Consider the following 11,755-nt stretch of genomic DNA (forward strand, 5'->3'; position numbering starts at 1 on the left):
AAAACATTTAACATCCACTAGATCAGCTTGTATTAACCATTTAATTAATAAAAGTATTCTTTTTTTAGTTGACTAATACTGAAAATAATCAATTGGTTATTAGTGAATTCCTTTGGTAACTAACCTGAATCGGTTTACACTAATACCCTTCCTTGACCACCCTAAGTTGGTTTGCACTAATTCTCTCTGATGACCAACTGAACTTGGTTCCTTCTAAATTCTTCTAAGCTGATACTAGAGTCTTCTTCAGTACCTAACTAAGCTTGGTTAATACTAAATATGCTCAGTTAGAGTGTGACATTTGTGTAACATCAATGACAACATACAATTGAATAATTCATTTCAACAATAACATGGTCTATTAGTCGGGATCCATTTTACATTTTGATTTAAGTGTATTCCTCTAAGTTGGTATTAAGAAGGGGATTGGTGTAATTATATATTTACTATTTACACTTAATCTTACTTAAGATAATGCATTGCAAGTAGTTTGCATATTCATGAGATACCTAGTAGTTTGCACATGGCATAGGAGAAATTTCATTTTAGGTGTTGATAGTTGTTATCAATTTCTACTTTATGTGTGAGATTCACCTTTAGTTTACACATCACACTATCATCCTCCATATGTTACACGCTTCATTTCATAATGTAGGATAATCCACCTTTAGTAGACATGTGATTCAACCTTGTTTGAATGACAAATTAGTTTTATCATAACCTCTTATTGCCTTTCCTGTATAAACACACCTAACATTACATACATTTTTATCATGCCCATTATCAATACTATCATTCTTACATTTTAATCTAATTGTCTTGAAATTCTCAAAGTTATCTTGGTCTTCCTTTTCATCATGTGGATAATGTAGAGTTATTTAAAACTCTAAGAAGTCTTATACATATAAAGTTTTTCATTAATTTTTTAATGTATTAAATTATTTTAGTTATATTAGTAATCTATTTTATTTTATATATTTGTATACTTTCGTTTATTTATCATCTTTTAGAATTTATTTTTTTAAAAATCAAACTTGAAAAAATAAATCTAATATTTAGACTATTTGAAAAAGAGTGATTACTAACAAATTAGTAAGAAAATCTTTTTGCAATTAATTATTTTGAAGATGTATTAAGAAATTGTAAATCTTTGATTTCTTGATCTATTTTACAATAAAATGTAAATTAGATTTATTCTTTAGCATATCTAATTAAATCTCTAATTAGCATAGATGGCTTTCTACTACTGCCCAGGTTACTTTTCTTCAAGCTGATATCCAAGCTCTTCCTACTTATAGAAGCATGGTTCATGCTGCACCTATTTACTTTCTCAAGGAGTTTGATGCTCTTTCTCGACAATTCCTTTGGAGTGGTAATTTGCGTAGTACTAAATGGAGCTTGGTTAATTGGGCAACTATTTGTAGGCCTAAAAAGGAGGGTGGTCTTGGTCTTCGTTCTGCTCTATTGAGTAGACAAGCTTTGGCTGCTAAACTTTATTGGCGATGGTGCTCTGGACAGCATCAACTTTGGGCTCGTATTATCACTCATAAATATTTTCATGGTGCTAATCCTTGCTCTGTTTCTACACTTCCTCTTGAAGGTCGTGGCTCAATGGTTTGGCATACTTTGAAGACAGGTGCGATGTTGGTGAAGAGGGGTCTGTTCTGGATATGTAAAGGAGGTTCTCAAGATTTGTTTTGGTCTGATGCTTGGGATGGATTCCCTTCCATTTTATCCATATACCCTCATCTTCAGCCTCTTTGTGACTCTTTTCTTGCCGCTAGATGGGATAAAGTCGCTCATTACAAGACTCCTTATCAATTGGGACCTGTTGTTGGTTATAGATGGAAGCATTCCTCTGATTGGCCTCGTGGAGGTACAGACATGGATCTTCAGGAGCTTTCTCAAATTCTGGCCTCTAGAGAGTGTTCCTCTTTGCTTGGTCCAGATGTATTGGCTTGGGGCGGTACCTTGTCTGGTAAATATCATGTCTCTGCTGGGTATCAGGAGATAACTAGACAATTATTTGGGGATGCTGAGGTCCCTTGGTGGAAGCAAGTCTGGAATAAAGTTTCTTGGTCCAAGTGCAATTTTTTCATGTGGCTAGTGGCTCACAACCGTTGTCTTACTTGGGATAATCTTTGTAAACGTGGATTTCAGGGCCCCTCTTATTGTGTTTTGTGTGGTAATGGAGAGGAGTCTGTCTCCCATCTGTTCTTCCATTGCTCCTATTCTACTCAGATATGGCACCTTTGGTGGAGCGCTTGGGGTTGCTCTTGTCGGCATGCTTCCTCTTTGCCTGAGTTCTGGGCTCGCTTGGGTAGTGCTCCCTCCAAGTCTTCTTCTCTCCATGTTGCTTGGATTGCTGGCCCATCTTTCATGCTTTGGCATATCTGGTTGGAGAGGAATCGTCGCATATTCCAAGATGTTCGGCTTGGTGTTTTGCATCTTTGATGGAAAATATCACATTCTCTCCAGGAAACTATTCTTGTGAAGTGTGAGCTTGATGGGGGTATGGATTCGGTTGATCTTGCTATCTGTAATCGCCTCAATTTTCATCTGCAGGATGGGGTTGCGGCTCATAGGTTTCCTTCTATGTCCAGGAAGCTTCACCATCAAAGGAAGGGTCGGGTTAACCGGGATGGGCACTGGACTCCTCCTCCCTGTAGAGTTCTGAAAATTAACACTGATGGTTCTTCTCGTGGGAATCTTGGTCCGGTTGGTATTGGCGGAGTCGCTCGTTGTAGTTCTGGGAATGTTAAATTTTTCTTCTCAATTCATAAGGGTGATTATACTAACAATCTCATGGAAGCTCAGGCTATTTTATATGCTGTGGAACAGTGTTTCTTGTGGGGATGGAGTAAGATTATTTGTGAGTTTGATTCCCAGGTGGTGGTGAACATGCTTTCTTCGCAAGAGCTTGAGGATGTTAGTTGGCAGCTGGCCACTGTTGTTAAGAAGATTCTTTTCTTCTCTTCCTCTTTTCAGTTCATTAGGTTCAAGTATATTCCGCGAGAATGGAATAGACCTTCTGATTGTTTAGCCAAATGGGCTTCTAGTCATGATCCGGGTTGGAATATTAGGGATAGGGGGCAACTGTCCTTTGAGATGGTGCAAGAATTTGATGATCTTGTTGCTCAGGATCGAGCTCCTTGTTGAGCTCTCCTTGTTGTATTCCTTTCTGTCTTAATAAATTTTTACCCCTCTTTTTGCCATGAAGAACAATATGACTAGTTATTTTTAGTTCCTACCAATTTTTCAATTCAATTGACTAATCAACTCATAGAATTTAAAAGACTAAAAGAAACTTCAAATGTTTATATCTTTTTTGGATTTTTCATTACTTTATAAATCACATTTTTCATTCATTCGATTGGACCGAATTGTTTTTGGTAGGGAGAAAAAATAATTTTCTCCAACAAAAATACAAATATTTTCTAACAAGTCTATCATGCATTAATTACAACTTTATCTTTTCCACATTTGTGACAAGTGGATTAACTTTTCCGAAAAAAAAAAAAATATATATATATATATATATATATATATATATATATATATATATATATATATATATATATATATATATATATATATATATCTTCCACCTCACAAATGAATGTCTAATCAATATTAATTATCACTATCTATTTTTCTTACCAAGTTCAAATATAGAGTTAAATGTTTTATATTTCCTTTTTTAAATATATTTATTATTAGTTTTATTGATGTTTATTTTTGTCATTTGTAAAATCTTGTTTCTTTAGTAATACTAGCTACTATTTTATAATCTTACTCTAATTTTTTAATATCATTTTACAAATTGTAAAACTAATACTACACCTCAAACTAATTAGATATTTTGGTAGTTTGAATTAAGTCATCAACAAATTTTTTTTTTTTAATCAAATATTTCAACTTATAACTAAATTGGTAGAAATAACTAGTTCATTCATATAATATAATTTCTATTGTTATTTATATATTTCTTAAAATAATATAATTATTAATATTTTTAAAATTCACTTCAACTCTCTCTATCATTCTACCTTTAATTGTTTTTATAATAACATATCATTCTCTTTTTTAGCTCTTTCTTCAGATCCTTCTTTTCTACCTATAAATCCCAATTTTCCTTCTTTTCCAATTATTCGCAGAACTTTGACGCATTGCGTCTCTTGTTGGAATAAGTGTTCCAAGCAACTTTAAAGTCTTCTTCAAAACCTTTTCAAATTTGATGTATACTAGTATCTTATGTGGCTAGTTATTATATTTTTAAGACATGTCAAAATGGCACTTTGTCTATTACTACAATTTTATCTTTACATGACCTCATCCATCCGTTATGATGTGGGAGCCTTGCACTAAACAAGATTTGGTCGCTAGTAAAGTAGGGAGGTGTATTTGTTTCCAAACACCAAAAAACCATTCAGCTTTATCAAAGACCAAAAGCCCATTGACTTTATTTTTACATTTAATTCAAAACAAAAATAAAAAACCAAACATGTGAATACGTGAATCCATGGTAATAATAATATTCAGAATCGACTGAATTTGATACCGTCGCACATCTCCGTCAAAGGAATCGTATACGGGATTGGAAACAGTTAAATTAGTCTAAGCAGTTGTCAACTAGCTCACGATATATGTTTATTTTCTTACTTATCCCAGGAAAGTGGATTTTAAAAATAATATTTACCACTATTGCTTTTACAGCGCAAATGTTTGCAGATGTATTAACGTCTGTAGAATTTTAATGGACTATCAGAGACTGCCAATATTGTATGCTTTGTTTTGTCTAGATGCTCTGTTTTGTTAGACAACAAGAGATCTCTAGAGCTAAAAGTCCAGTCTAATGTTTAAAAAAAAAATGGATTTAGCATCGATAAATAAAACATGAAAAAAGTTCTATGTAATTTAATTTTAATAATTAGCATAAAGGATCATTCAATGTACAATACAATGAACTTTTGAAAAATCTGAACAAGACACAGTAAACTTTCAAGAATTAGTGTAAAAAAATTTAATAATTATTATATAATTTCAAAGGAAAATCTTAAATTTAGAGTTTGTACTTCCAACCTTCCTTAGTTTGACCTAATTCTAAGTAGGAAAATAGTTACTTGCCCATTCCTACATTAAATTAATCAATAAGATGATCATCCATAAATAAACAATTAGTGTGTATTGTTGTACACAACATGAAGATACTAAATAGTAAAAGTTACATTCTATCTCTAATATAATTAAGAAACAAAAAAAATTATTTATATTGTAATGAAAAAAAAAACATTTTTCACCTCAGAACTTTTTCATTTTATTAATAATTTTTAAAATTATAATAAAATAAAATAATAATGTGTGACATTAAAAAATTTGATTGAATGAAATATTTCACATTAATTTAATATTATATTATACACAATTTTTCACTTATTTTAGTCCTATTAAAAAATAGCTATATAATTTAGACATAAAACTCATTATATAATTCAGATCTTAATAAAAAACCATTAAATTAAAATTGTTTGCCATTTTTAAAAATTAAAAATTTACCACTTATGAACAGTAAAAGACCCATTCCATCGATAAATAAATAGTCAATAACCTGTTCTTAATTATTGGTGGGTATTTAACCATTGCGAGAGCTGTCCAAAACTTTTTCCTTTTAATCTTAAACCTTTTGGTTAACCATAATGAAGTTTTAACAAGTAAACATATATCGAGTGCCGACAGGTATATTCAAACAACAGGGAAAACAGAGGAGCTTGTCTGTTTAAACTCTTTGATTTGTCTCCACTTCCGGCGATCAAAATTATTTTCTACTGGGCTTGGAAGAAACTGGAAAAGTAAGATAAATCAAAATTTTCTCCTTTCCTTCCTTCCATGGTGGCCGGTGACAGAGTTTCGAATCAGACCTCCACTAGAACTCCTCGTTTTTCCTCCTTCCTTGTGTGAAATAGTCATACTTAACCTTAAATGAGCTGCCCAATCCATATCCCTGTCATCTGAAGCAATTTTTTTCAAATTATACTTCTCTACGCCATCCCAATTTATTTCTATAAATTCACAAGGATAGTGCAATTGAAATCACACATCATCTTCTTCTACAAGTAATTGGGTGTTCCGAAGTTCTTGGGCTTGTGACTGAATCAATGTTGTGGGGAAACCCAATGAAATTGTGCAGTTGACTATCTTTTCTCCCTCTAGATTTAACTTTCTAACATCTAGAATTACCAGATCTCCATTAACGACCCATATCATCAGAGTTAATTATATAGGCCTCATAGTTTTAGTGGGCAAGAAGCCAAAGTTGGGCTTGGCAAATAATAGCTTTGCAAATCAGCCGGTCAACCATGGAACAAAATGGCATAGAAAGAGATGATACAACTAGTGGTATTACTCCCATGGAAGTTAACATAGAAGTGGATGAAGACCAGAAAAATTATAGTGCAAATGAAAAGCCAGGATTTAAGGGATGGGTGCAAAAAGCCCTGTGGCATGGTGGTTCTAATTATGATGCTTGGTGCAATGCTGTTTCTGGCCAGGTATTCCACCATGTTCTCCACCACTTTCTCTAATTCTACACTATGATTTGATTTTATGATGAAGGATTTTATAGTGCCCTTTTCTCTTAACTCGTTTTTATAATGGAATGCCATGAATACTTGAATTATATGAAGAAGAGCGTAATGTTGTGTAATGTTTTTTAAACAGGTGGGTCAAGTGATCCTGTCCATGCCTTATTCCTATTCACAAATGGGCTTAAAACTTGGGATTTTCTTCCATCTCTTGTACGCTATAGTGGGTATATGGACTTGCTATATGCTGTCATGCCTGTATCTGGAGTACCGTTCTCGCAAAGAAAAGGAAGGAGAAACCTTCAAAAAGCATGTCATACAGGTGAATGAATCAAAATTTATCACTTTTTATGTTTAAGGGATTGGATGCAGTGTAACAAATAATGGATTTAGTTGCATATTCAGATTGATTTCATGTGTTTCACGAGGATTTAGTTCTGCTAGATTCTTTTTTACGGAATAGATGGAATCCCCTGTTTCAATTCAGCATCGAATTTGTTTCATGTCCATTTACTAGACATATCATTAGGGAGCTCATGAATTCCTCTGTTTTTATATGTATTCACTTGATTTTGCTTTCTTAGAGTATTTCTTAATCAGAGACACTGCATTATGGAAAACAATTTGTATACCCTGCCAAATCAAGAAAAGCCCAATTATCACAGTAGATCTGGTAGATAGAGGCTGCACTTTTGAAAGCAATTTGAAAATCCCGCTGAACTAAGAAAACCCAATTTATATACCCACTTTTGCTAGCTTTTGAATTCTTCAATTTTCATTGTATATCGTTCTTAATTCTTGTGTTTGATGAAACTTTCAGTACCACGAAGTCATGGGATACTTAGTTGGACCCTGGCTGAAGTATACATCTCTGTTCTTCAACATTGTCACCATGGGATCTGTGGCAGTTGTGCAGATCATAGCATGTGCAAGGTAGCTGAATACTCTAGTGTTTACTTAATAATCTCATAGTTCAATTATAATAAGGACTCCCTCTTTCTTTATATGCATACTTGGATTGGAGTTATGTGGTGGAATTTGAATAGCTTAATTTAATTTCTAGTAAACTTATTTTGATATGACTAATTCGGTTTTGTTCTGCAATCTATGTAAACTGTGAGTAGCAATGCATATTACCTGAACTCTGACTACAACAAACGAACATGGGCAATCATATTTGGGGGCATATCAACACTCACAGTTCTCCTTCCGACATTCCACAATTTCAGAATATGGTCCATCATAGGAGTTCTCACTACAACCTACACCGCCTGGTATATGGTTGTTGCAGGGCTTCATCACGGCCAGGTTTGAATCACTGTGATATTTCATGATAGAAACCTAAATGAGGATTAATATAGATGAGTTGGCTTGAAGTTGTGAGTAGTTCCTCATGATCTCGGGTCATCGTTAGGCTTATGCTTTCTCTTGCTCTCATTCAGGTACCCAATGTGAAGCACTCTGCTCCAATTTCTATGGAAAAGTTTTTCACAGGGACCACAAATATACTCTTTGCATTCGGTGGCCATGCAATCACCATGTAATGATCACAAACTTCAATCATTTCTTTATACAATGAACTTTTTGGTTTAGAGGTTTCATAGAACTCCCCCATCCCCTGCTCTTTTCTTAGGTTCTTATTCAAGTTCTATTAGATCTTTAACAATTTTCTGTAAATATTATGTAGCAAATTTCAAATTCAATGTGTACATAAGGTCTTCCAAAACTCTTGCAGGGTTTTCATTTGTTTACTTTCTTGTTAATTAAGTGTATCTAACCTTTTTTGGACATTGTCTTGTGCATGTTTTTCTTATTCAGAGAGATAATGCATGCTATGTGGCAGCCAAGAGCATACAAATATGTGTATCTTATGACAGTGGGTTATGTGCTGACAATTACCATGCCACATTGTATAATACTCTACTGGGCCTTTGGAGATGAATTATTGGTGCATTCAAATGCCTTGTCGGTGCTCCCATCTTCACCCTTCAGAAGTGTAGCTTTGTGCTTCATGATTGCTCACCAGGTATCTCATTCATCACAATGAAACACATCTCTTTCAACATAAATTTTACTCTACAACAATTCTTAGCTGTAATTTGTAAAAATGGATTCGTTTCACTTGTTGCGATTTTCAATAAGGTTAGTGTTTTTTCCATCAGCATTTCAATTCATATTCTACAAGTTCAAACTCGGGAATGTTAATCTAGAAACAGAGTGTGATCCCAAATGTTAATACGAAAGAAATGGTACAAAACAGAATGCATATTCATAAGTTGTTAGGCAATTGATTGAGCAGCCTTTCTATTTGGAAAAAATGTACAAAAGAGAACTCTCAAGGGTCCAAATGTTTCATGATGCAGGCAATAGCATTTGGACTGTTTGTTATGCCACTAAATTTCATGTGGGAGAAGGTGTTGGGAGTTCATGAATCACACTATCTGACCAGAGTAATTGCAAGGCTTCCAGTGGCAATTCTCCTGTGGTTCTTGGCACTGCTGTTTCCATTCTTTGGGCCACTGAACAGCATAATAGGCTCAATCATCATGAGCTTCTCCACCTACATAATTCCCTGCCTTGCTTATCTCATTGTTTACAGAACAAGGGCTTCTAGACTGGTTTAATCACTATTCATCCTTTTCCTTCGCATTTTCTGTTACACAAATCTTACTTTTCACATTATAAATAGTAGAAGAGTACAAGTAGTCATTATAGTCTTAGCAGCTTTCTCATATACAATATATGAGATTGTGTTGATATTTTCTGATTGTCTTTTAAAGACTTGACTACTAACAGCTATTATTTTCATTAAAATCAGTAATCAGAATATTGAATGAACAAAGAATAAACCCTCCTTAGAAAATAGCACAGGCTAAGTTTCTGACAGAACACATCATAAAACAAAAATATTATAAATATTTTTTTCCCGAATCTTGAAAAAAATGCAATGATTTTTCTTCGGATAGATTATGAAGAATCCATCCTGAACATTTAATTAAAATTTGTTATATTTTCCAAATTTCTAAAATTGATCAACAATATATTCTATTAAGAGAACATAACCCCTTTCCCTTAGACTTGTGAATAGTCAAATTAAATAGCTATCAAGTCGCACTGTATACCTTAAGTCCACACCCATTATTGCATGTTGAGCCACGAAAATCATTCATCCAACGTCACGTCTTCATTAAAATCTGGCCGTCTCCTAAAATATTTCAAGATAAGAATCTCGTGGGTTCTTTCCTTGAAATTCTTCTCCAAAACAAATGTTTAGCTTAGTCATGCATGGGCACAATTTATGACTTGTTTGCTTTTAAAGATATTTGTCATGTGGGTCACGTTCTTCGCCTTCATTTTTCAACATTAATTCGTTATTAGTTTTCACAAGTAATCGAAGTCCGAGTTGGCAACTTTATTTAGATAAGATTTCAACATTTGATATTTTGAGGCTTTTCAATAGATTCATGTGTTGAGTATATAATTATATAGGGAAAAAAATATTACTTATGAGATTCGACGACTGACAGCGTTTTTAAATTGTAAATGAGGTCATTGTATTGAAGTCAATCCAGATTATATAAGATTTGATTCTACATAAACACTTGGCACGTTTAGAAACTCAACGATCTATTCAAAAAAAGCAAATGTATGTAGTTAATACCTTTTCTCCAGAACCTTTTCCTGGTATATATTATAATAAAATTAGGCTGGGTCATTCTTAATAAACTATAAATGTGCATATATCAACAGACGTTCAAAATAGAAATTGAAGCTTGTTTAATATTATAAGATAACGATTTTCAAAGGTCAAACTTTCCACATAAAACTAAAAATATCAATTAAAGTTGTAATTGAATTGGTAATGAAATCAAAGCAAAAAAGAAAGGTAGTAGATTTTGGAATGTTATGATTGTGATAATCCATTTTTTTCACAACTGTTTTATTGATTTTTTTCAACTGGGAATTTGCTGATATTGAGTACAATATGAATGGGTTTTTGCAGGAGGCTGCTGATAAACCTAAAAAGTGGATGCCGCGTAAGAATGGGATAGTTGTCCTCAACTGGGGAATTGTTGTACTAATTGCAGTACTTGGATTTGGATTTGGTAGCTGGGCAAGTCTTTCAAATCTAATTAAACAAGTCAACACTTTTGGAGTCTTTGATAAATGTTATCAATGTGCATAAATGCAAAGTATGAAGAAGAAGATACCAGATCATCTTAGTGGGGTCATGAAAGAAAGTTCAAAGCTATCTTATTAGTGGGATTGTGTGAGAAAGTTCAAAGCTTCTTAAATGAGAAATTTTCGTTGTTTCTCCTGTGTGCTGCTTCGATGCTCTTTTAGCTGTTTTTGAATTGTATTGTAATCTTTCAAGCTTCTAACTTTAACTGTTGTTACAACTGTTTCATATAATCTTAAGCAGTGGAAAATTAAAACCTTCACGCATGTAAACCATGTTGATCACAAGCAAGTTTATCAGGATGGATTGAGAATTTGTAAGGTATAAAGTTCTTTAAAATATATATAATAAATTATAGATTTGTGGGTACCACCATTATTTTATTCAATATGAAGAGAAAGATTATACATCATGTCAGATAAATCCTCTCCATTGAAGATTATATTATAACAAATTGCAAATTTGTGAAGTCGACAAGTTTTTGCCAAGAGCAAGTGAGCTCAAAAATATTTTTTCAGAACTGATAATTCTCCATAGAGGATGAGGATGTCATGTAATATTGTTATTGTCGTCCTGCTTTGCATCATATTATAACGAGTGTAGGAGCTTTAGTTTTAAAATAGTATTGACCATCTTCAACTTAGTAGTTGGTGTTGGTGTTGATTGTCTAGCGTTTGGTGATTATTAATTTTTCAAATAAGTTCTCACAAAAATTTGTTTAAAAATTTGTGTCAAAAGTTTTTGTAAGGTACACTCTTTATTAGAGTAAATGATTCTTTTCTTTTTCATTCTTTTATTAAATTTATTTAAGTGAACTCATTTATTTAGAAGAATTATTTATTTTAGATATTATTATGAGGATATTGTTGAGTCATATCTTTCATTTCAACTATTATAAAGATATAGTTAAGTCCAATTTAGACATCACTCTCCTAGATGCTAAGTGGTTGATTTTACGAGGACTCTACTTTTTTCAAGTTGAGACACCTGTTTC

The 11,755-nt window shown here is 33.1% G+C and overlaps 1 protein-coding gene across 1 annotated transcript; it reads left to right on the forward strand.

Moving 5' to 3' along the window:
- Positions 1-6,092: 6,092 nt before the first annotated feature.
- Positions 6,093-11,130, forward strand: LOC149559651 (auxin transporter-like protein 4). Its single transcript, XM_089824230.1, has 8 exons — positions 6,093-6,548; positions 6,718-6,903; positions 7,402-7,514; positions 7,706-7,889; positions 8,024-8,121; positions 8,400-8,607; positions 8,945-9,199; positions 10,585-11,130. Exons 1-8 carry the CDS (start codon positions 6,357-6,359, stop codon positions 10,765-10,767), a joined length of 1,419 nt encoding a protein of 472 aa, XP_089680356.1. The 5' UTR covers positions 6,093-6,356; the 3' UTR covers positions 10,768-11,130.
- The last annotated feature ends 625 nt before the right edge of the window (positions 11,131-11,755 follow it).

This window comes from Cupressus sempervirens, chromosome 4 (assembly GCF_028749045.1).
Source record: "Cupressus sempervirens isolate cs-2001-9-10 chromosome 4, ASM2874904v1, whole genome shotgun sequence".
In the NCBI taxonomy this organism is placed as follows: Eukaryota; Viridiplantae; Streptophyta; class Pinopsida; order Cupressales; family Cupressaceae; genus Cupressus; species Cupressus sempervirens.